The sequence below is a fragment of the Rattus norvegicus genome, chromosome 2, assembly GCF_021556685.1.
Source record: "Rattus norvegicus strain SHRSP/BbbUtx chromosome 2, alternate assembly SHRSP_T2T, whole genome shotgun sequence".
Taxonomy (NCBI): domain Eukaryota; kingdom Metazoa; phylum Chordata; class Mammalia; order Rodentia; family Muridae; genus Rattus; species Rattus norvegicus.
Window position 1 is genome coordinate 190053301 of NC_141535.1, and position 26640 is coordinate 190079940.

The following is a 26640-nucleotide window of genomic DNA, read 5'->3' on the forward strand; positions in this document are numbered from 1 at the left end:
AAAAAATTCACACACCTGTCCAAAGCCTGTGAAACAGTGAAGACTAAGACATGTAATTTTCAGACATTTAAAGTAAGTACACATAGTATCGTTTATAAGCTTTTGGTAGTTCAAGAGAATCATAAGAGATGAAGAGATACACATTTATTAACAAATACTGAGGAAAACTAGTAGTTGAAACTTCACAGTTCTTAGTATGGGAAACTACTGAATAAGTTTTCAGAAGCATGCTATATTTATAAGGAGTTTGAAATTAAATAGTAGCCAAAGGTTTCTTTGTGAGCTCCAAACCACAGTAGTCACTTGAACACCAAAGAGGAACCAAAAATCTCACCTTTCATATGGTTAGGAAAATTCCAATCTGAATCCTACTAAGGGTGATCGAAGTGGAGATAAATATCTACAGGTCAGGGGCTCTGAGTAGATCTCAGTTATATAGCATCTGCCCAGCTAGCATGGCCAATGCCTGTGTTCCATCTCCAGCACCATGAAAATAACACACACACACACACACACACACACACACACACACACACACACACACACAGAGAGAGAGAGAGAGAGAGAGAGAGAGAGAGAGAGAGAGAGAGAGAGAGAGAGAGAAAACATGAACCTGCTCTCCTGAGTATTACAACTGACTAGGGGTAGGGTCAGCACTCCTACTCTCATACCTCCAGGATAAGCTCTCCATGATGCCCAGGTGAGGGGTGGGGTCAGTTCTGCACAGCCCTCAGATATCAACATGTCCCCCCAGGTGGCACCCCAGACCAGGGATGTCCACTTGGCCTTTGGTGGTTAACAGACCTCTGCTTCTGCAGGGCCACGGATCCAGATGTGCACCCTGCCCCAGACCGTGGCAGCACAGGCCAGGATCCCATCATGATCTCAGGTGGCATGACTGACTACACACATCAGGATGTTCCTCACTACCCTGGGCTCTCCATTCTGCCCCTCTTCATAGTGCCCATACCCTTTTCTTCCATTTCTCCAAGACTTACTTGTGCTTCTCTTAGTGGTGTCTGGGGTCTGTGGAGGTCTTGTGCACTGGGCAGGGGCAATCTTGGGCATGGTCTGCCCCTCCTAGGCCTGTGTGGCTCTGGACTGGTGGTCAGGTCAGGCTAGCTCCCTGTTGAGGCCTGCCTGGTACCAGACCGCTGTCTCATGCAGCTCCCCTCCAGCCCAGGCTGTGAGGCTACTGATCATTCGCGTGTTTGCAGGTCAGAACCCTGAGCGCAGACATAGCCTCTCTCCTTCTTCCACCTGACACAAATGGGACAGAGCAGCCACAGCTGCATGCCTCTAGGGGGAGATCCATTAATATTCTATATATTTATGCTGCTTATATGTGATAGTCTTAATTTTCAACTTCTTTTAAAATGTTTATTTTTATTTTATGTATGTCTGTGTGACAGTGTTTGAGCTTCTGGAACTGGAGTTAGACAGTTGTGAGCTACCATGTGGGTACTGGGAATTGAACCTGGGTCCTCTGCAAGAGCAGCCAATTCTTTTAAACATCTCTCCAGCCCCAATTTTTAACTTTTTATGGCTCTCTGCTAATATACACAATTATTTTTAGTATACTGAGCCTGTGTCTGTACCCTTACCACTGCCATTCATGAATTTTAGTAATTCTTTGGTAAGGTTTTCTATACGAATTATCACATTCTCTCCTTACTTCTTCCTTCCTAGTCTTTTTGCTTCTTTTTCTTGCCTGACAGCATAGGTCAGAATCTCCAGTGCAACTGCTGAGCGGAAGTGAATAGAGCAGATGCCTCTGTCTTGTTATTGATCCTAGGAGGAACCGTATAAATGCCTTTTTCGATACGATGTTAATTGTTTTTTTCATATGTGCTCTTTACCAGGCTGAGGGTACCCTCTCAGGCTGGACCTGCGTTTTATACACTGATGTCCATTTTCCGGTTCTTATTAGCGTCTAACTCACCAGCTATCATCTTAGTCTCTTTCCTTCACCACCCTGCGCTTACATTTAAAACCATTTCAAATTTTATTTGATAATAGCAAATAATTTGATTACTGATTGACAATAAAATATTATATAAAATTAGTTTGAGTAAAATTTTAAATTAGAAAAAAGTTAAATGTAAACAGATTGCTATAATCAGATGGTGAGCAATCATTTTTTTCCTTCACTCATTTCAAAATTTTCTAATAGGCCATCAGTAAAGGGATAAACAAAATGTGCATCCCCAGCAGCGTATGGAGCAGCAGCACCAGGAAGGGAGGAATTGCTGACAACTGTACCATGGACCACTTTGCTAAAACGCCAAACACAAAACACCCCCAAACCATACGATTCAAACTAACCAGCTTCTAAAGCAGGCAATGCAGAGTGACAGAGAGCAGAGCAGTGTGGGTGTGGATATTAGTGACTGTGAATGAAGGTGGAAATGTACCCTCTGCACTCAGGCGTCTCGGACCGAGGGGGCTGGGTCAGGGGGGGTGCACTGTCAGGAGCTTCCCTCAGGGTGTGAGCATTAGAGTGCTAATATGAACTAAGATGTCAAAAGTGATGAACCAAGATGACGGATGGCAGGAAGTTGTGGGACCCCTGAGGAATATGTGATCCACCGCTGACTAAAACACTATTGCCCAGAATACGACTGCGTTAACCAGGGTAGAAGTTATCCAATCTAACAAATCTGATGAAACTCACCTAATATACTTCAATAAAGACTGACAAAAATAGGAAGTCAAAATTTTTGTTGTTGCTACTTAGTACAATTTGTGTTATAGCTCCCTCTACTGAAGCAAAAGAGAATGGCAAGGTAAAGTACATGGTTTTAAAAGTGAGTAAATGATTACAATTGCTTAAAATTAAAATTCAGTGTGTGTGCGAGTAACTAACACTGGGATTGCACTGTGACAGGTGCTAGAAGAACTGAGGATGAAAACTCATGGCCGCAGTACTCCAGAGACTCAAGGAGCTTAAGCGACATGGATAGAGAAGGTAAGCAGTGGCTGCTGTCCGACATCATGGTGTGACAGTGGCTCTGTCACAGGTTCTTGAGTCTTAATTGCTTCCACAAAATGTTTTACAGAGTGTGGGTATCAGTGGTTCGCAAAGCGATCCTAAGACCAGCAGCGGTGAGAAGCACCTGTGAGCTTGCTAGCAATGCATACTCTAGAACCCATAGTAAGAAGCCTTGATGATGAATGTTGGAGACTATTTTGATGCATGCTCCAGCTTAAGACCCACTTCTGTAGGTTTCCCACGTGTGTAACTTCTAAGCAGAGTTCTATTGTTTCAGTGTCCCTTCTTCAGCTCATCAATTCCACTGAGAACAGCCCCACAGCTCCAATCCCTCCAGTTTTCACAGCCGATCCTGGCTCTAGTTTTAGCAGTTCCTCTCCCACTGATCAGCCACTGTTAGCGCTGAATGATTTTTGAGTCTAGCCCTAAGCCACAGCCAGGGAAGGATGTGGGCTGCAGTCTTCTTAATCTCACTCCTACTTTTAAGGCCTTATTAAAATGACTGCTGCTGTTTTCACCCATGTGAGTCAAGTGACTCAACTCTTCATCCTCCATATATTAAATATTAAAACTTGTATATATAAACTTGTTTATGAAAATAAAGTATAAAAGAAACATAAATCTATTCCAGGGAATTTATATTCTGCATTGGTAATGTTTAAGAAAATTACGTTATGCTGGGTAGGTGGCAATCACCTTTCATCCCAGTACTCAGGAGGCAAAGAGAGGCAGATCTTCGTGACTTTGAGGCCAGCCTGCACTACATAGTGAGTTCCAGGACAGCCAAGGCTGTCATACAGAGAAACTCTGTCTTCAAAAACCAAAACAAAAAACCCCAAAACAAACAAACACACACACACAAATGCTATGTTAGAAGACTGAAGAGAAAAAGGAGGGTTATGGAACAACTTAAAATTGGACCAAAAACGGTCAGAAAATGTCTTAAAAGTGTAATTGGAAATAATAAAATCACACAACTAAACATTATGTAAGTAATCATAGATGTAAACATTGAACTCCTACTTCACATAACAGAGCAAAGACTTAAGAGAGTCAACACTCACTGTGTGTTATGTAGTAGATGTTAGGAGAAAAGGAGTTTAAAAGTCCCTTTGGTATGAAACTTAATTCTGCTGTTAGAAGCAGATAAAACACACACACATCTACATTAGGAAGTTACATTGCAAAGAAGACAAGGGGTAGAGAGCAAATGATGGAGAATACAGATGCCACCCATGGCTCGTCTTCCTAAGCAGCCTATGAAAATAACAACTGTAAGTCAGGGAGAATGGCGAGAATCTTCTAGATGTAAATCAATACAGGGTTACTCTCCAAGGTACTTACAGATTCACACCGACACTCGGAAACAACAGTCAACACAGGTCAGGCACTTAACAACAAGCTTGTTGGATGGAATGCATATCTTTTCTATGCTTCGATGATTCGGATTTAAAAGCAAACCTAGATTGTAAAGCTAATTCAAGAGCAAGGAAGAGGAAGCTATGGCCCTGGGAGGGAGTAGTGGTTTAAAGGGTGGGGTACTGACATTTTCATCCCCATCGTCTCCCAGTAACTTCCATTTAGCTTTGCAACCTGTGTTCTTAACCTACAGAACAAAGTTAGGTGACTTACTCAGGTGAGTTTATTCTAAATCATTTGAGATTCAAATAATGTAAAACTGACTTCCGTGCAGACTTTCAGACACAATTGCTGCCCTAGATTCTTTATTGTCAGGGTAGCCGACACAATGCAGCAAACTCACTCAGATTTTTTTGCCTTGCTTCCATTAATAATGCATTTAATAAGAAGATGGCTTTCCACTAACCTCTGATTTTTCTTAGCTCCTGGTGTATATAACTGAGAAAAACTGGGTGTGAAGTAACCGCAATATGCAAGCTTATTTCTATCAGATGTGCAAACAAACGCAAACTGAGCTGAGGTTCTGTGAAAGCCTAACCCACTGAAAGATGTGCAGGGGCAGCTGGAGGCTCTCAAGTCAGAAAACACCTCCACCATTGTAAAGAGGATTGGTTGATGCCAGGAGGTTATACCAAGGCCTGAAAGTAGAGAATCCAAGAAGAGAAATTCATCAGCAACCTGAGGGCTGGAACACAGCTCCTGGCAGCGTGGGCTCCTTGTCAGCTTGGGAGACTTTTCATCAGCTGCCACTTTACTAAAACCCACAGACAGACAATTCCTAGAGTTACCTTTACCGAAGAACCTGCAGTTCTTTCTTGCAATTAGAGGATCGCAGCAGAGTGACATTATCTGCTTATGCATGAACATTCCATACTTCTTCTCAAAGACTCTCTCGAGAGTGTGTGATCAAGCTGGGTGAATTACCCTCTCAATCTCATAGCACACATACATGACAGACCTCACAGTAAGACACACTCCCAAGCTAGCCTGCAGGTCAGCGCTTAAGCATAAGGTGCTAAAGGCTAGCCTGAAGCAGTAGGCAGGCTGGTATTTGCTAGGGCTTTGCTGCTGGGCAGTGGGTGAGGATATAGTTATCTTATCTTGATGATGTTTATCATTTCTTGTGAGCCAATGAACTTCCCCAAAAGGAAGTCTCTCAGTCGTCTATCCACTTTCAGCAGTGCCCAGAACCTCAAACTCCACAGCCTCCATGCAGCTCCTTCATGCAGGACAGAGATGAGGCAGGATGGGAGAAGAGTCTAACGTCCCATGTAAGCATCCTTTACCCCATTCCCAAACTCCAGTTTTCAAAGGTGCCCAGCATTTTACCAGTTTGCCAGCTTGACCAAATTAACCCTGACACAAGTACTTGGCTCTCTCTGTCCGGTTCTATCAGTTAAACATGCACTGACAGAAGTGTCCTTGTCCTCTGTTACCTGACTAGTTAGTGTTCTACAGTCATTTTAATGGCTTTCAAGACAGCATAAATGAATATATTGTGTTTAGTCTGCCAAATGACCTGGAACATCTCCGTTAGGCAGAGGCAACCCCAAGGAATTATCTAGATGCCTTTTACTCTTTATACTCGGGCTTTGAACTGCCCCTTCAAAATATTTATTAAAATTAATTATTTTTTCTGAAAACCTATTTCTTCTTAAACTCCTATCACGGTCCTTATAATTACCCACCCTGGAAACATTAACACTATCTGTGATTTCCTTCTTACTGAATCTCCCTCCACTGAACCACTCAATGCAGGAGCTTGCAGCCCCAGCATGATATTTTACTGTCAGTTTTGCGGCTGTCCTTCCAAACACCAATTCATCCTGTTTCAGCGTCAACTCTGAGTGTTTAAATACTACCACTGGCATTACGTCTCCTCCATTTTCTCCAAATGAAGCAACTACTTTTCCTCCAAAAGACTAGCATTCTGCTAATGGTTCCCTTATGAACCGAGTACACGTGATTTATTGACATATCACACATGTTTTATTGCACATTATTCCTCATTAGATAGTATTCTGTTAAACCACCAGCAGCCATCAGCACACACAATAAACAACTAATATAGGAACTACCAGAGAAGACAAAAAGCCAGCACGCAGCCCTTTGAATTTTAGAGGGAGAAAGCCATAGCAACAGCTAATTCACAGGACAGTTTCCATGGCAAATGTTCAGGTCCAGAACACTACTTTGACTTAACCACGCCACTGCCATGTCAAAAATCACCACATCTAGCAGTTAACACACACCAACTGCTAGTCTTTAATGAAGCCACACCAAACAATCAACCTGAGAAAACAGTCAACACCTCCAGCTTCTAACAAAAGCCTGCTGAGTTAACTCACATTTGAGAAGGCGTTGAGGGGCCATGCTAACTTGCAATTTCTCTGCGAAGTCTTCAGACTGTTAATTTTGATCTTCATAGAACTTTCATCCAATCTTAACACTGTCATTAGGTTTTATAAAGGCTGTTGTCTGTGACTTTTGTGCTTTTTATGTATGTCAACTACACATTTCATTAAGAAAATGTTTGAATACAAGCTGGGTAGTGGTGGCACATGCCTTGGAGACAGAGGCAGGTGGATTGGTGGCTCTCTGTGAGTTCAAGACCTTCCTAGTCTACAGAGCAATTTCCAGGACAGCCAGGACTACACACAGAAAAACCCTGTCTTGGAAAACCAAAAAGAAAGAACGAATGTCTGGATATGGGTTAGATTGGTGTAAGGGTAGAATAGACAAGTAAAAGGATGAGAGATGAAGCTAAAAGAGACAGACCATTGCAGCCTCTGAGAAGCATAAAGGAAACTATATGACGGTGAAAATCAAGGACCCCAGGACTTCTAGCATCTCCTACTGTCTCTACAGCTACATTTGACTCAAGCAAAGAAAGAGTATAATCACAGAAGGACTGCTGGACAGGAGTCTCTCCTCAGACAGATAATTGTTACACACTATTAGATATGTGATAATATCAATTTGACCTATGAGCTAACTAACACAAAATCACCAGTAATACCTGAATTACTATCATGTGCCTTTTCACATAGCAGGATGAAGAACACACATCATTTATAACATTAATTCAAAAATGCTTTAGAGAAACCCAACCATTAGAAAATAATACGTAATATAATTGAAAGATATTTTTCATAGAAACTAATCCAAACATTTAAAAATGTTAATTTTGCAAAAGACTAACTGCGATGTTAAGAAGAGAAAACTGAAATACATCTTGAAATAATGGGAAAAGATTTAAATGGAATATATGTCACACTACAGAACTGTATGTACGTTAAAAGGTTCTGAGTATGAAAACTGAACTGTAAGCATGTAGAATAATGCCCCTTTCTTCTAATTTAAAAAGAACAACCCACCTTTTGTTGGGAACATTTTCCCTCATACAATATATCCTGATTGTGTTTTCCCCTCTCACCATTCTTTATAGTTTCTCCCCACCCCCTCCCAACCAGATCCACTCCCCTCTTGAAATCCATGTAAAACACCAAATGCTGTAGCTCTCATATTATCCAGAAAACAATGCTGGTTATAAAGAGGAAAATATGTGAATGTGTGTGTATAAAGAGAGGCAGAGACAGACACTAAGGCAGGGAGGTGAGAGGTGGCAAGAGGACAAGTGGCAAGAGGCTGAAGACACAGGTCAGTGGTCAGTGCTTTGCCAAACGTGCACTAGCAAGGCCTGCACATGCACATCGTGTAAGAGCTAAGGAAAAAGAGAAAGAAATTCTATCACGACCTCGATCAAATCCCACAGTGTACAGAGAAAGCACAGAACCTGCTGTGACGTGTTCATGTAGCGAGGATAAGGCACAGGATAACCTAAGCTGTCGCTCTGCTCTGGCCCACTGCTCCTACCGCTACCTGACAGACACGAGCCTAACCAACAGGGTACACAGGACAAGGAGGGCCCAGGGGTGGGACGCTCGGACCAAGGCAGATGCCCTGAGCCTCCTCCACAACAACTGGGCTGGACCAGGTCCATGGAAGACATGGGAAGGAGGGAGTAAAATGAAGCAATGAGAAAACAGAAGCACACAGCACTGACCGAGCAAAAGGAAAAACAGAACAGCGCTAATTTAGAGGCTAAAAGAAACTGAAGAACATTGAAACTAAGATTCATAAAAGAAAAACAGTATGGGTGCTTCTGTACTTTACAGCTGTAAATACCAGCTATAAGTGAACTACATTTACATTAGAGTGGGGATGCAGCTGGGCAGACATGGTGAACTATATCCTATCAGAGCTCAGCGGGACACTTGTTCTTCGGGTTGCTAATGCATCCCAAGTGATCTGCGTGGTACTGGGCAGTAAACATCTGTTGAGCAAAAGATGTATTTATATGTATTAAGTGATGTAAGTATATGTTTCCTGTGTGTAAAGCACAGGAGACATGAACATGAAATTCAGATACTGGTGACAGGAAGGGATATTGGTGTGCATGCCCTTCAGAAAGCACACATATGTAACACACATATGAAAGCACACATATGTAACTAACACCTCCACCTTCTCCCAACATATTTACCGCTCCACCTGGGCTTTTGGGTATAAAGCCCAGATTGTCTTTTTCCTTTCCATCTTCCCTTTCCACGTACCTTTTATAAGACCTTAGGAGAGAACGGCGGATGGTGGCTACTTTAGCATTTAGTAATCAAAACACGTATGCTCATTCCTAAGATGAAATCTACACTCAGCTGAGCCCAAAGGCACCTCAGCCCTACTAAGACTGTAGTTGTGACCATTACATTTGTGCTTTAAGAAATGTCCTAGGTACTTAGAGAATAAATCAAAGAGCAGAAGCAAATGACTTATTTAAGGCACTAAGCACTCCTTCCCCTGACTTACTATCATTTTTAGACAGTTTTGCTATATACGTCTGTGTTTATGTAAGCTCAGCCGGCCCAGAGATGGTACTGCTCTGGTCTTGTCTCCAACGTTTTCGGTTAGAGGCCTGTGCCACCGCAACAGAACGGTTACTTGACAAAGAGCTACCTGACAGCCACTCTTCAGATACGGCTTGCTACTTGCCCACATAAAACATTTGCAATAAAACATAATACACTGAAATATATCGATGACATAGATAGTCAGATTCAGTTATCTAGCAGCCACACTGCAAAGCTACTCTACAGAAATGTTAGTGAGTGGGAGAGAGAACGTGGTGCATATCTACAGTTCAGGATCATTATTCATCCATTACATGTACTTCAAAAAGATGGGATTTTAAAACTTGTTACCATAAAGAACTAATTATGTGCAGTGATAGACATAATTAATTTGATTTAAACATTGCTCAATATGCATCTGTATGGCAACAGTATATATTGTCTCGGTATTCGGAACAGTTGTCGTCATACAGCACTGAGAATAAGCTCACACTGAGAACACTTCTGAGGACGGACTTACTTTAACGTCTCGGCAAGAAAAAAGCTCTGCTGCACGTCGTCGTGCGCAGGAGTCGGGGAGTAGACATCCTTGACACCAGAAAACCCACCACTGACTCGGCAGGACTTCTCAATAGCCTGTGAGGGAGAAGAGAGATCTCAATAGCCTGTGAGGGAGAAGAGAGGGCAAGTCTGTGCAATTTCACCTCTGAAAGACAAGTCAAAGCCTGTATTCAAAAGAAGTTCACAGAAAGGATGGGCAAAGGCCTGTGATTCCAGCCCTCAGGAGGCACACTGATGGATCTGTCTGAATTCAGAGCCAGCCTGGTCTACACAGTGAATCCCAGGACAGCCAGGCCAACATACTGAAACCATGTCTCTTCTAAAAACAAAAACAAACACTCACAAACCTGTAGGAAAATCTGACATTTATGTAACGGACAATATATTAAGCCTAAGCATAGTGTTATCAAAAAGAAATATTCTCATACTAGAAAAACCAATGTGTACTGGGATGCCTTTCCCTCTCTAACACTATAATCTCTCTAAAGTATTTTCCTTAAATGTCAAATTTGACCTCTTCTTTCTAAATTGGGGAGCTGAGTATGGGAAATGGCTCAGAAAGCCCTTGTCTTGAAAACTGAGGATGAGTTCAGTCCCCAGGTAAAAGCTGAGCACAGAGGTACACGAATGTCCGTAATTCCAGCAAGGATTACTAGATGCAGACTAAGGTGGAGCCTGGAACTTGCTAGCCTGGCTGGCCAGCTTAGCCTACTTGGTTAAGTCCTTAGCCAATGACAGACCCTATTTTAAAAGGTGGAAGGTACATGAGGAACATATGGTTGTATTCTTAACTCCATCTCCATGTACACTTGTACGTGTACACACACAAAGATACCCACACTCTCTGACTTTCGATGTGATCATTTCCAAGTACAAATACTAATTCACATCATCTTAAAAATGCCCTATTTAGGAGTTTTACACAGTAGTGGTAATGAAATATTTACTGTACCCATGCTCTATTCTGAGACACTGTATTTCCACAACCTTATTAGTCAGGCTCCATAGGTGGTAAGAAGGAGCAGAAGTGCACACCTACAAGCCTAGATGACAATGGCGACTACTTAAGAGCTAACAATCTGCTGAAGGTTATTCTAAGAGCTTCATATGCACTGGCATTTAAATTCCATAACCTAGGAGGTTAACAGCTCCTCTTTTCAGTTGGAGAAACTGAGTTGAGCAATTTGTTCTCTGCTAACTACTATGTTCTGATGCTTAACTGGGATTTAAAATTCTTACTTTCTATCTCCGTTTATGTCCTTGAACATGCATTAGTCAACACATGAAAAAAACACAGTCTATTTACAACTCTACTTTTAAGTCACAGTCACCAACCATCTTGCTGGTGCAAATGGATCACACTTTAGAGCTGTGCTGCTCGGGAACAGCTAGGTGCATGTGGACTCTCTTTCCCGACTCTGTCACCCTGAGACTCTGTGCAATGACCTCAGCCTCACTCCTCGCTGCTGATGCTGCTTGTCTCTACTCCCTACCATTCCTGTCTAAGTGGCCTTCTTTGTAACAGAAAGCTAGTCAACAGTACAAAGTGCTTAACCAAGTTCTTCTTTGAGCTTCATTTGTTGCCAATGGGTTTTAAAGTCTCCTTACTTAGGTCTGGTGCTTTTACCTAAACAGTTAAAACGTCCTGTCCTTCCTGATGAACATGTGAGGAACCGATCAGCATTATCGGGCGACAGATTGCTCAGCAGGTCAGAGCATTTGCTGTTCTTGCTGTTGGTGGTTCCCAACACCCACATCAGGGGGCTCACAAACATAAGAAAATCCAGCTCCAAAGGACCAGACAACCCCTTTTGGCCTCCACAGGTACTCACATCCATGGGGTACACACAAATAATAAATGTTTTTATTTGTTGTAAAGACTAGCTCATCAGCATATCAGAACAGTTTAAGCCCATGCAAGCTTTAGGCTCACTTAGCAGTCCAGTCTGTTCGTACGACAGCTCCTATCTTAGTCCCCTTAGGGTTAGGATTGTAAGTGTGCACCAGCACACTCAGTGTGAATGTCTATTAGTTAAGACTGAATGGACTGTTTCCTTTGCTTACTAATCATAACAAATTCCTGCTTCCAAACACGCATGCGCGCCCACACACACACTCACACTCACACACACACTCACACACACACACACTCACACAGACTCACACACACACCTGTTGAATGTGTGGACATCACATTTTGTCTTTTAATCTATTTTTAAGAAACAATTTACTGATCTATCCAAGAATTATTAGAATACAAGGCAACATGAACAAGAATCATCTGCCCAGGCTATGGATCTTAGTTTTGTTCCCCAGTGGTTAAACTTTGAAAAGACATTGTAAAAATACTGCTTATTTTATAATAATACTGAGATTTCCTTTTAAATAGCTCCTTAGAGTTACTTAGTGGAATAGCAAGTGCATACTTTTATCAAAGTACTAATAGAAAGCAAACAGGAGTACAAGGCAGTTCCTACTGTTGAAGAAACAAATGAGAACAGTTTCTTCCCCAGAGAAATCAAAGTGTACAGGTTTCAAAATCAACTGGGAGGAGAACAAACACCCTACCCAGTCAGCACAGACAAAAGGAGAGATTGCTGTATTTACCAATGCGGCTTCCCAGCCCCACTGCCTGTATCTTGGGTCGTGGGTGAATCGCCATAGATACCAATAGGTTTCGATCACTTCCGGACGAAGGATATAATACTTCTCAGCTTGCCGCACAGCCACTGCTTCCACTGCACCATCAAACTTGAATGACTCAGGACCTAGTTTTAATGCTGTAACATGTGAAGAAAAAAGCCAAATAAACAATGTGTGTGCTTTAAGGAATACTTACTGATCTCTCTAAAAGAAAGAGGTCTAAAGTAATCTTTATCTTTTGTGACTTTTCTTGCTTCCTACTGCTTTAATTTTTATTTATTTGTTTTGGTGTTAAAGACCAAAGCCAGAACTCTCACATACTAGGCTGAGCTATACTCCTGCCCTGAAGTAACTTTGATTATTGTATTGTTACTATATTCACAAAATGAATTGTTTGAAAATAACTACATTTGGTTTTCTTCTAACAGAGTTACGAATATTTCTATTGCTCCGGCATGAAGTACTCCTTAAAAGAATACACAGCAAAATGCTGCTAAGTCTGACTCTACCGAGAGCTAAGTCATACCTTGGAACCAAATGCAAAGGTGACTGCAGCACACAATCCTTGAACACAAACAGATACTATCTGTCTCTTTATTTGTATTTCCAATTTTCCTCAATATTTTATAATTTTCAGCACACAGTCTTTCTCTCTTTGGTTAAAGCAATTCATTGCATATTATTCTTGAGTGTGTGTGGTGGGGGAGTATGCACACAAGTCTGAGTGTGCACACATTGCATCCAGAAGCCAAGTGAAGGAAAGTATTAAGCATCCTATGCTATAGCTCTTTGCTTTGTTCCTCTGAAGCAGAGTCTCTTGCTGAATCTAGAGCATGCAAGTTTTCAGCTAGGCTTGCAACCAGCAAGCCCCAGGCATGCTCCTGCCTCTACCTGTCAGTGCTGGAGTTATAGAAACACCAGGTCCAGTCCTGGCTTTTATGTGGGTGCTGGGAACTTTGATCCTCAAATGTGAACAGCAAGTATTACTACAGATCTTTCTTTCAAGCCCTGATTATTTTATCATTTTGATGTTATCATAAGTTAAGGTTCTTTTCTTGATTTCTCCCTCTAATAGACTGCTATTAGTGTAAAGAAATGCAACTGATTTTTACACCTTGACTTGTATCCTACCACTGTGCTGAACTAATCCATCTATTCTAACAGGGTTTTGTATGTGTACACGGCATGTATGTGTGTATAGTTTTTATTATACATAATCATGTCATGTGGAAATCAAGATAATTTTGCTTCTTTCTTTCTGGTCTGAAAGTCTTTCTTTTTTCTTGTCTGATTACACTTGCTAGTAACTTCTGGTACTACATGGAAAAGACTCTGAATTCAAGGCCATCCTTGGTACATAATGAGACTCTTCAAGAATAAGCAAACAAAAACTTTTTTAAACAAGTTCAACATCATAAGTATTAAGGTGAAAGCACTCCAAAGGCAGATTGTTGTGGTCTAGACTTCTTGTGTTTTCCCTTCCCCTAAAGAAAAAGGAAAAATTCAGAAAAATGGATACAAACTGTAAGTTACAGTATCAGTGAAGAATACTAGACTCAGAAAGACAAATATCCCAAATATCACTCTGATGTGCAGACACCAGCTGTAAATTTGTATCTGTTTCTGTATAGAGGCAGGAAGGCAGGCAGGCAGACAGACAGACAGGCAGACAGACAGGCAGACAGACAGGCAGGCAGGCAGGCAGGCAGGCAGGCAGACAGACAGACAGACAGACAGACAGAAGTATGTGTTTGCATGGGTCTTATAAGAACCACCTGAGTGGGAAGGAGACTACTAGAGGTAGAAGGGCATGAGTATGTGTGGGAGGATCTACTGAAACAAAGTGAAAACACCAGAATGAAAGCTGTTACTTTGTAGGCTAATTTAAAAATTTTTAGTACTAAGTAGAGATCAGATGTAGATTTTAAAGGTTAACCTTAAGATTACATTAGCTAGTTACTACTATAATTATAATGACAATACACCAGCACTGAAATAGAAATTGGCAATAAGAAATTAACAGTGAGCATCTCACTGAACATTATTATGCTTTGTGGTCATGCCTAACTTCACACAAACATACAGGAAAAAAAAAACCTGATTATTTTCCTGAACAGACTTATAAATAAAAACTGCAAACCTAAAACTATGCATGTATTTTACCCGTCATTTTTAAAATAAACTGAAACAATGTACTAACCAACCATCAACCTAGTGTCCTGAGTGTACATCATGCTTAGACTGCTACTGGGCAGTGCTCATCTCATGATCAAGTCCAGCAATGCTCCCCACAAACCCAGCTAAATATTAAAATTTGCTCTGTGCACCACATGGTAAAATTCATTAAGAAGATTCCTTTAATTATTTCTAATTCTAATTCCAACAATAAAGTGAAACAAACTCTCAAGGAAATAATTACATTACAAATTAGCAGAAATGATTACCAAGAAAAAGATGGACTTTTAAAAATGGTGGCAAGAATATATAAAAGACCATAAGAAAATGCAGCAGAGTATAGACCGATAAGCTGGGAAGATAAGAAAACTAGACTGTACTTACTAGTCCAAGGATGTAAGTTGAAAACAAAAACAAGAAAAATCAGTGAAAAACTAAAAAGGACAAGGCACAAATAGAACAGAATGCTTCTGGGGACACCATGACAAAGAGAATCGCAGGTTCAACTTGCTGTGTAAAACCGTCAATCAGACTCTGTTCATGGAGCCAAGCCTCAACTTCTTTGCATGACCCCTTCAGTCCTGGGCCATCAGCTGCAACTAAGGCTGCACCTTCACCAATGGCTTTCCCTGGCCTCTCACAGTGCCAAGCCTCAGCTGCTCTCCATGACCCTACATGACTTTAAAACCAGTACCACCCGAGTGATTCTTACACACTACCAAGTCCAGCCACAGCACAATGTCTTACCTCTGCAACACAGTTTCTTTGTGATCTCAGAAAACACTTCCCAGAAGATGTCCTCTCTGTGATGCTAGTTTCTTTTTAATCACCACTCGTTTCTTAGCTCCAGCGAACCAGGATCAACTGTTCCAGTAACTCCTTTTACTCCTGACCCTAAAGCCAGAGGCACATGGCTAAAGCTGCAGAGTTCTACTGCTTGTGGGCCCATTGTTCTAATACATCTTCACCAGTTTTCTGTTTTCAGTGGTTTCCCTTACTACCTAAGCTTGGCTGTGTAGAACTTGCTCTGTAGAATGATCTTGATCTCAGAGATCTACGTGCCTTTGCTTCCTGAATGCTGGGATTAAAGGTGTGCAGTACTGTGCATGGTCCTAAGACTTTATCTTTTCATAAGATCTTTACAAGTTCTGGATTGTAGTTCATTCCTGATATAGTCAAAGTGACAACCCAAAATAGCCATCACAATCCACCTCTTGTCAATCTGACACATGATCATGTCTCCTTATGCCCAAATGAAAACAATAACCAGGCCGTAATAATGCTATCAGGATATAAGTATCCCTATACAACTGAAAACAATAAGCTTACCTGAGTGGGATCTTGAGCTAAGGTCACTACTCCCTTAATTCCATTTAATATCCTTGAACACAGGACTTAGCTCCATTCCTTCTCCTGGTGCCCCATTACTCTTTGAACCATACATTTTCCATTTTTCCTTTCTAACCTTGCTATGCTTAATCAAAATGCTCCTTTTACTAGTGCACCAAAGGATAAAATCTAAACTGGGCTTTTTTGAGATTTCCTTTGTCAATGCAATTAATCTAAATCTCTTTACCCAGCCTCAAGCAGACTCTTCAGTCATGGGCAAGACAACCAGCCATCTTCTTCACCAAAAAGATCACAAGAATGATCTCTAGGAAACATACTAAAATTCTTCTCCTCTGAAACCTCTTGAGCCAAGCCCCCAGAATTCAACTCACCCTTAGCGCCAATGTCTTTCATATTCCTACCAGGATGGCCCATCAAGCCCCACTTAAAGCAAAGACCCAAAATTCACATCCCTCCAAGCTCCACTTAAAGCATTCTACTGCTTTCCAAATCCAAAGTCCAAAAGTTCACGTTCCTCCAAACAAAAATATGATCAGGCCTATCATAGCAATCAATACCACAGTTCCTGGTACCAACTTCTGTCTTAGTTTGGGTTTTATTGCTGTGAAGAGACACCATGACCAAGGTGACTCTTACAAAGGCAAACATTACATTTGAGGCTAGCTTACAATTTCAGAGGTTCAGTCCATTATCATCATAGTGGGAAGCATGGCATCATGCAGGCTTAGTGCTGGAGGAGAAGATACGAGTTATACATCTTGATCCAAGGGAAGCCAGAACGAAAGAGACTGTCTTCTGTAGGCAGCCAGAGGGAGGAGGCTCTCTTCGTCAATGGGTAGAGCTTGAGCACTAGGAGCTCTCAAAGCCAATCTACACAGTGACACATTTCCTCCAACAAGACCCCACTTCACATTAAATCCATCCCTTACTATATAAAAGTAACTCAAAAAGTTTATGAACAAAGACAAGTTAAAGCCAATTATATTTGTGACACAGTACTTAATGACAAACTAACTCTGAAACAGAAAATCAGTTACTGTAGAAAAGCAACAATTCAACCTCTGATACTACAAATAGAAATTACAAGTTTGTAGGTCTTCATTAGCTATTTCACTTACAAAGACATGTTTATAAAGCCAAAGTAAATTACAGGTCTAACCCGGGGCTCTGTAGCCCCTTCATCACTGTACTTGTATTGAATATCTATTTGTAGATGCATGCAGTATCTGTGTTTTCAATTTTTGTCAACAATACAAAACCATTTCAACCTCTAAAACACAGAGGATCAGAAAATATTATCTATTTTCCCAAAGCAATGCTGTAAGATTTTCTTAAGCAAACATATAAAAATTACTGATGAATTGAGCCAAAGACAAACTTTTCTTTTATTTTCTTGAGAGTACAAGCATAACAATATAAACTAATAGCTTTGGACTTCTATTAAAAAATAAGTGATATTATTCCATATAAATCTTCTACCTTTTGTCTTTACAACAGTTACTTTCTAAATATTTAGGAATAAAACAAACAACCTCCTTCCCCAAATTCAGAATTTTAAAAAATGATACTGGAAACATACCCTGGAATTAAAATAAAAGCTAAGAAAAATTATTTGCTATTGTAGGTACAAGATTTTGAAGTAAACAGTACAAATATTGTTTCTTCCTAAGTTCTGGGAAAAATGTTTAACTTAGTAAGTTATTTTAGACTAAGTCATTAGCCTTATTAATATTCTTACCAGTTCTGTCATATGACTCATGGCATGTTCGTGCAATTTCTGCCCCTAGTTCTAAATAGTGGCCAGCTTTATCCTTTCTGGAACCATCCGCTCCAAGTGCAAACATTCCCCCAGCAAAGCAGGCCAAATGACCCATCTTCCTTTCCAAGTGTCCATTTTTCCATTCTCCAATAAAGACTAGACCTCCTCGGGACTTCTTAATAAGATGTTTCTCTATAGCCTACAAAAAAAGATAAACGATTTAGTCGCAAATGTTTTTAGTTCACTGTCAACTTGAAACAACCTAAAATCACCTACAAAGACAGTTTTAGTAAGGAATTATCCAGATCAGGTTGTCTGAGGACATGGCTCCTCTATGGGGAGTGTCTGGGTTGCTAACTGAGGTGGGAAGGCCCTTACAAATATGTCAGCACCATTTCACAGGCTGGCCTGGACTGTGTAAGAGAGAGGAGAGCTAGCCAGTGAAAGCACGCAGGCATCAGGCAGGAAGGACCCTCTCTGCTCCTGGCTGTAGAGTGATGCTTTAAGTTCCTGACCTGACACAATAAGGGGTTGTAACACAAGATTATAAGTCAAAGAAATCTCCTCCCAGTGTTACTTTTCATTCACAGCCACAGAAATGAAGCTAGAGCATCTGGTGGTTTAGATCTGGATCTCTGGCCATCAGAAAACCCTGATTATGATGCTATTTTATAAAGCAGTCACTTTCACAAATGGGAACCTAATAGTATATATAACCTGGGACAATCACACTCATCACTACTATAAGACAAAGCAGAAGAGCAGAGGCATGGCCTCTGAGTGGTTTTCTGCATGGGTATTACCTGTATATAGCTTACCTTCTTGAGTTGAACGAGATTCATAATAATTAACTGATTGAGATCACCTTAAGAAGTTATAACCCAAAAGATTCTACCAGTTAATTTTCTATTCCAGACAACAAAAACTGAACAAAAACCAAAGATTGATGTTAAGATAAAATGATATTTTAGTAAGTGGTTAAAATTGTTCTTAATTTTTCATGTAACTATACAACTTAGCAAACTTATCTTCAAGAGCATAACCTTGCACAAGGTAAGGCTTTCAAACTAGTTGGAACTTGATATGTGCATCCCGTAACTATTGGTTTTTCAAAGTAAGATAATTTGTTTTGAATGTTTTGTCATGGATAAAGGGAAACGACATCAGAACAGGCTACCTTCCTGAAATAATGGAGATAGCAAAGCAAATATTTTATACTACACCTAAATATACAAAAAAAGTACAGTATAGCAATCACATTTCATTTTAATAATGAGATTTTGCATGAGCATTCCTCCAGACTGTGTCCTTAAGAGTCTGCTGAGACGGCCTATTCTTTTCTTTCTGAAATAAATTATGTATTTCCTCAAGGATTAGTTCACATTTTGATTATGGGTTATTTTCTGACCTGCTCAATAACATCAGCTCTAGAAGGCATCCAGCTTAGATTCTCTGTAATGACAATGTGTGCTTTACAGAGCAGTAGGGACTGTGCCCTCATCATCTCATGCTACAGAAGGCCTGCTATAAGGAACCAAGCACTCAATAATAATTGTATAAATGATGGTGCTCTTGATAATTAAATCAGACAGATGGGGCAATAAAAAGTAGCTAATAATCAAATGATAGAGATGACCACTGGATTTTAAGTCTTTGTTGTTTTTATAACCACAATAAATAGTTATATATAATTATTTATGTAATTGTGTGTGTGTGTGTGTGTGTGTGTGTGTGTGTGTGTGTGTGTGTGTGATTAGTCTTCGGATTAGAGGGGCCCAGTTTTTCATGCTTACTGGCTGAATGGTATTAACATGGCTTGAACATACACAATAACTACCTAGAGACTTGGCTATAATATATTTTATTATATTATAAAGAGAGTCTTACCCTGAAGTTCAGGCTAGTCTCGAACTCACAGATGTCTGCTTGCCTCTGCCTCTTCCTGAGTACTGGGGTTAAAGGTGTGCACCACCATATCTGGGAAGTTATGACTTTCTACATAATACTTACATTGTTTTGCCATTTGTGGCACAAATCTTACCAAGCTCTAAGCCAGCCAAACATGCTCATTAACTCACTGGGACTAAAGACAAGGTGGGGAGGACAGGGCTTTACATCTTCACCTGCCCTTGGGACTCACGAAGTTAACTGTGCTGCATTCTTCTCTCTAAAGAGTTCAACAATGACTTACGTACAATGCCAGCTGTTGAATGGCAGTCAGGAGTAATGACATTACTCTTAAACATCTTCACTAGGATTACCAAAGCCTCTTACCTGCCCAAGGGCCATTAAAATGCATGCTTTGTACACTACTTTAAAAAAATAAAGAAACTGAATTTAAGTTTGATCTAAAACCTAAAACAATATACTAAGCTGAAGAAACTGGGATTATGGGAATCTGGAGAGTAGAGGCAAACAGGATCAGGGTGAAAGCATTTTAAACAGAGTGCACTCAATTCAAAAATCCCACCTCCTTACAAGAGTATTTGCTAAAGGTAACAGTGCAAACATTGTATACTTGAGATCATGCTTTACAATGAAATCTGACCAATTATTATTTTTATAAAAATAGTAGGAACCCATTCTAAATTTAAAAAGCAGGATTAGGAAAACAGATTTATAAAGGCATGTTCATATAGTATATGAGATATCTAATGGACAATAATTTAAAATTTTAAGATTAACTTTCAAAACAATGACACCTATCACAGTAAAAAAAATTAGATCACTCTTTTTCAGGATCATTCTCTAGACTTAAATTTTAGCAGAAGAAAATAAAATTTCACAACTTTTCAAAATTTAAGGCTTCATTAAAAGTCTTATAAATCATATAGGTCTGGATTCTTTATTAGACTTTAATTCAATTTATTAGTTAACACAGTCCCTCAACCGATGTTTATTGAGTGACTACAGTGAGCAAAGTCTGCATCACACACATTAACTTCCAATATCAGAGCATTTTTAAAAACAATGGTGGTAAATCTGATACAAAGGCTATAAAATGGGTAATAAGGTCTATGGTCTGATTTTATAAAACTACGATGCTAAAAATAGATCACTATATTAGAAGAATTTTGTTATATTAAAATTATTAAGGATCTACATATTTACATTAGGTTGGAAAGTCAGTAATTTTTGTTGTTGTTGTTTTGAGACACGGTTTCTCTGTATATCACTGACTGTCCTAGAACTCACTCTGTAGACCAAGCTGTTCTCAAACTTACAGAGGTCCACCTGCTTCTGTGGAATGCTGGGATAAAAAGCAGTCCAGCTATCAGTCATTTATAAATGAATAGCATTTTTCTTTTTTTTTTTTTTTCCTTTTCTTTTTTTCGGAGCTGGGGACCAAACCCAGGGCCTTGCGCTTGCTAGGCAAGCACTCTACCACTGAGCTAAATCCCCAACCCCGCATTTTTCTATTTTGTAATTTTTTTCCAAGAGATTTTAATAGAATTAACTCTAAGTTTTAAACTGTCATACATATATATGACACAATATAATGCCGTGATGAGGAGGAGACTCTGTAGGCCAACAGCTCAGTTCCAGACTCTCACAAGCTCGGACCTTCCCCAAGCTACCTGACGACTGCCATTGCACCTTCAGATCTCCGTGTTTAAGTGCTGACAATGATCCAGTGGAGTCGTCCACGTAAACGGGCTAGAGCAATGCCTGGCATGAGGACAGCACTAAACGAGTGGCTACCACTACAGTTCTTTATGCCATCACTGGAAAGAAGTGTTTACAGATAAGGATGAAGTCTATACACAGCACATTATTTCCTAGATGTCTATGATGTCCAGCCACTGTCTAACACTCAGTACACACATCTGCTGTAAGGAAAGACTCAAACGATAACCACCTCAACAGCGTCGTCGTACATCCTTCTTGCCTCGTGGTCTGTTTTATCTGACATCAGCCATGCTTTTAGTAAGTATTCATAAAAACTGTCACCTAGGCCACCAACTGATGTGTGATCTGTAGCAAAAGAGAAAAGAAGATATGAGTGAGGGAAAAAGAAGACAGAGACAATTAAAATAATGTTTTTCAATAATAAAGAGTATTTAACAGATTAATTAATCATAGTATCATGCCTACTCTCAACACATTCCAAACTTAGGAATCCAACACAGTATGTGTGTCTAATCTCGAAAACCTTTTTCCTCTGTATGTGGTACTTCAGATTTATGAGTCTTTTTCTTAAATTCCACATTTGTACTCTGTCATCCACGCAGACTTTTGCAGATGTAAAATGATTATCTTTTGCCAGGCGGTGGTGGCACGTGCTCTCGATTTCAGCCCTCGAAGGAGGCAGGGGCAAGTGGTCCTCTGTGAATTTGAGGCCAGCCTGTCTATAGAGTGAGTTCCAGGACAGCCAGAGCTACAGAAAAATCCTGGAGAGATGGCTCAGCGGTTAAGAGCACCGACTGCTCTTCCAGAGGTCCTGAGTTCAATTCCCAGCAACCACATGGTGGTTCACAACCATCTGTAATGGGTCTGATGCCCCCTTCTGGTGTGTCTGAAGACAGCGACATACATAAAATAAATAATCTTTTTAAAAAGAAAACCACAAAAAAATCTTTTATATAATGGCTTTAAACATGAAAGCCATTATTAAATGATACAGTTATATTTGATACTAAACCAAAACACACCTCTTCCTAATAAATATCTCTATATCAAGGACCACTTTGTCATGTATTTTTCTAAACTAATTAGCTGTTAAATGCTGTCCTTCATTACTATTCAGTACATTAGTATGCATTGTTTCGTCATGGGTCAACTGTTAACCCTCATACTTTTAATCTAGAGCACCCGAGGTAACCGCACGCAGTCATCCCTCACTTTCCACAAGTCCTGCTGGACACTGCAGGATTTTATTATAAAATCCCCATTGCCTATGTAGGAAAAGAAAAATGTCTCACTACATGTGAACCCTCCAACCAGTCAGACAGTACTAGCACAGGAAGGTGAGGATGGTATTTAGCGGCTTATGAGGAAAACTCGAATTTGCGTGCAGGAAATGGCATGTTTTTATCTCTTTAGCTCACAGAATATACCTGTGGACTGTTAGCACTATAAAATTCTAAGTATAGCAGAAGAGAATATAGAGACTACATCTGGTTTTGTTAGGCAGATGCTCTTAAATCCAAAATAAAGAACTCACAAAGAAAAAGTTCTAACTTCTTATGACACAAACTAAATTTAATAGGAAAAAATGTCAAAAAAAAAAAAAAAGAGAGAGAGAGAGAGAGAGAGAGATTGAATAGGAGAAGGTAATTGCAGCATACATAACAGGAAAAGGGTAATGGCCTAAGCTGACCAAAAAGGGAGGCCAATGAAAGGACAGAAAACTTAACAAAAGGAACAAAACTCAGTAAGGACTTGGTAAGGCCTCTACTACTGAGCTATATCCTCGTCCCTCAAGCATTTTAAAAGACTTACTGTTACCATCACTGCTGATAAAATAGCTCATATTCGTTGAGAATGGAAGCAGATAGCAAAATTTAATAATGAACCTAGTTCTGGAATTACCACCTAGCAATACCTAAAAAACCCAAATACTGGTGTAAAAAATACAGGACTGTTTCCATTTGTAAAAAGTTAAACACAGCCCAAAATATCTAGGGAAGCCGATAAATAAACAAAGTATAAATCTAGGACAGCGCAATACGTGCTAATGAAAAGGAACAAACATGTCTGTAATCACACATTGGAAGGTATCTATTTTTACCCTGTTAAGTGTGGAAAGGGAACAGGCTGAGGACAATATTTATAGTTTGATATTGCTAAAAATTACATATTGAAGAACGTTAGGGTACCAAGTCTTTGAATGGAATAGCCATAGTGATTATCTCGGGGGGTGGGGAGGAGGCCTTAGGTTTTAACATCATATCTAAAACCTGAGAACATGTAATTTCATGTAACCCAAAATCAAGCTCTGTTGTAGAAAGGAACAAATGTGTCAAGGGTGTAAGCAATACACTGGATGTCCATATAATACACATATACCCGAAGCACGTTTTATTTCACTATTTTTCTGAAACAATAAGCAAACATGTAGATGAATTTTAACCCAAGATATATCAATACAATCACACAGCTTTAAATACAGAACATTCCCAGCATCCTAAAGGACTTCACATGACCTTCAGTCAAACTCGGTCCCTAAAGATAACCACTTCTCTGACCTTTCTTACCACATTTTCTAAGTGCTTGAATATTCAGTGTCCATCACCTTTAACTAAGGTCTATTACTTACTGCTGCTAAGAACCATTTTCGTGTTTTCTACCTAGTATGTGAAGAAAGTTTCTTCTTCTCAAGTCTCCTGAAGTTAAACTGAACATCATAGAAGATGGCTGGAGGAGAAGAGAGGGCTCTAATATAATGGCACACTCAGTTTCAGGGTGAATATATCTATAGCTACATTTGTAGTGGGTAACAAAAAAGAGAATGTTTACATTTAAGAATAGATGGCACTTTCCGGTTTCTGTATACATCTGGCGCTAACCCTGAACCACAATCCTGTATCTGGATCCCGTTGGGCGAGCTGCTCTCCCAAGAGTGCTGACACACCTGACAGCAAAGGCAGGACTACCACTTCTGCTCCAAGGGACTCACCTGGAGCCCTCTGGATGCAGGAGACTAAGAGCAGTCTGGGACAGGATCTTTCCAGTTTCCTCCTGGCGCTGAGCTGACCCTATGCCACAGGCTTTCTGTGCCAGGATCCCAGCAGCAGAGAGCTGGTCTCCCAGGAGTGCTGACACACAGACTTATGGAAGGGTCAAGCCATTGTCAGAGACAAAAAAACCCAGCTAATATCAGAATAGTCAGATGGCAAGAGGCAAGTGCAAGAACCTAAGCAACAGAAACCAAGGCCACTCAGCATCATCAGAACCCAGTTTTTTCACCACAGTAAGTCCAGGATACCCCAACACACCAGAAAAGCAAGATTCTGATTTAAAATCACAACTAATGATGATGTTAGACTACTTTAAGAAAGTCATAAATAACTCCCTTAAAGAAATACAGAACAACACAGGTAAACAGGTAGAATCCCTTAAAGAGGAAACACAAAAATCCCTTAAAGAATTACAGGAAAACACAACAAAGCAGGTGAAGAAATTGAACTAAACCATGGAGGATCTAAAAATGGAAATAGAAACAATAAAGAAATCAAAAAACAAGACAACCCTGGAGATAGAAAACCTAGGAAAGAGATCAGGAGTCAGAGATGCAAGCATCACCAACAGACTATAAGAGAGAGGAAAGAGAATCTCAAAGGCATAAGATACCATAGAAAACATTAACACAATCATCAAAGAAAATGTAAAACATAAAAAGGTCCTAGCCCAAAACATCCAGGAAATCCAGGACACAATGAGATCAAACCTAAGGATCACAGGTATACAAGAGAGTGAAGACTCCCAACTTAAAGGGCCAGAAAATAACTTCGACAAAATTATAGAAGAAAACTTCCCTAACCTAAAGAAAGAGATGCCCATAAACATACAAGAAGCCTACAGAACTCCAAATAGATTGGACCAGAAAAGAAATTCTTCCTGTCACATAATAGTCAAAACACCAAATGCACAAAACAAAGAAAGAATATTAAAAGCAGTAAGGAAAAAAGGTCAAGTAAAATATAAAGACTGACCTATCAGAATTACACCAGACTTCTCACCAGAGACTATCTATGAAAGCCAGAAGATCCTGGACTGATGTCATACAGACCCTAAGAAAACACAAATGCCAGCCCAGGCCACTATATCCAGCAAAACACTGAATTAACATAGATAAAGAAAACAAGATATTCCATGACAAAACAAAATTTACACAATATCTTTCCACAAATCCAGCACTATAAAGGATAATAGATGGAAAACTCCAACACAAGGAGGGAAACTACGCCCTAGAAAAGCAAGAAAGTAATCTTTCAACTAACCCAAAAGAAGACCGACACACAAACATAATTCCACCTCTAACAACAAAAATCACAGGAATCAGCAATCACTCTTCATCAATATCTCTTAACATCAGTGGACTCAATTCCCCAATAAAAGACAAAGACGAACAGACTGGATAGATAAAGAGGACCCAGCATTTTGCTCCATACAGGAAACATACCTCAGTGACAAGGACAAATACTTCCTCAGAGTAAAGATCTGGGAAAAAAGTTCCTAAGCAAATGGTCCCAAGAAACAAGCTGGAGTAGCCATTTTAATATCAAATAAAATTGATTGTCAACCAAAAGTTATCAAAAAGATAAAGCAGGACACTTCATACTCATCAAAGGAAAAATCTACCACCATGAACTGTTAATTCTGAACATCAATGTTACACATGCAAGGGAACCTACATTCATAAAAGAAACTTTACTAAAATTCAAAGCACATATTGCACCTCACACAGTAATAGTGGACACCCCACTCTCATCAATGGACAGATCATGGAAACAGAAACTAAATAGTCACATAACAGAAGTTATGAACCAAGTGGATTTAACAGATATCTATACAACATTTCACCTAAAACAAAAGAATATACCTTCTTCTCAGCACCTCATGGTACCTTCTCCAAAATTGATCATATAATTGTATTATTTATAATTATAAAACAGGCCTCAACAGATACAAGAAGATTGAAATAATCCCATGCATCCTGTCAGATCACCATGGACTAAGACTGGTCTTCAATAACAACAAAAAAGACAGAAAGCCCACATATACATGGAAGTTGAACAACGCTCTACTCAATGATAACTTGGTAAAGCAAGAAATAAAGAAAGAAATTAAAAACTTCTTAGAATTTAATGAAAATGAAGGTACAACATATC

At 39.9% G+C, this 26640-nt stretch overlaps 1 protein-coding gene, 1 long non-coding RNA gene and 1 other non-coding gene across 3 annotated transcripts in view; 1 reads left to right on the top strand and 2 right to left on the bottom strand.

Moving 5' to 3' along the window:
• The window catches only part of LOC120100896 (uncharacterized), a 28828-nt gene extending 14098 nt beyond the window's left edge, over window positions 1-14730 (top strand). Inside the window, 2 exon segments of the long non-coding RNA NR_190636.1 lie at window positions 2888-2968; window positions 12951-14730. This is a non-coding gene — a long non-coding RNA (uncharacterized LOC120100896).
• Window positions 1-26640, bottom strand: part of Man1a2 (mannosidase, alpha, class 1A, member 2) — a 145302-nt gene that overhangs the window by 1469 nt on the left and 117193 nt on the right. The window contains 4 exon segments of the mRNA NM_001106452.1: window positions 9839-9954; window positions 12487-12659; window positions 17786-18005; window positions 21666-21781. Coding sequence (NP_001099922.1) covers window positions 9839-9954; window positions 12487-12659; window positions 17786-18005; window positions 21666-21781 — 625 coding nt within the window.
• LOC120101319 (small nucleolar RNA SNORA17) lies at window positions 1184-1310 on the bottom strand. The gene has a single exon (XR_015679438.1). It is a non-coding gene; the product is annotated as a small nucleolar RNA SNORA17 (small nucleolar RNA).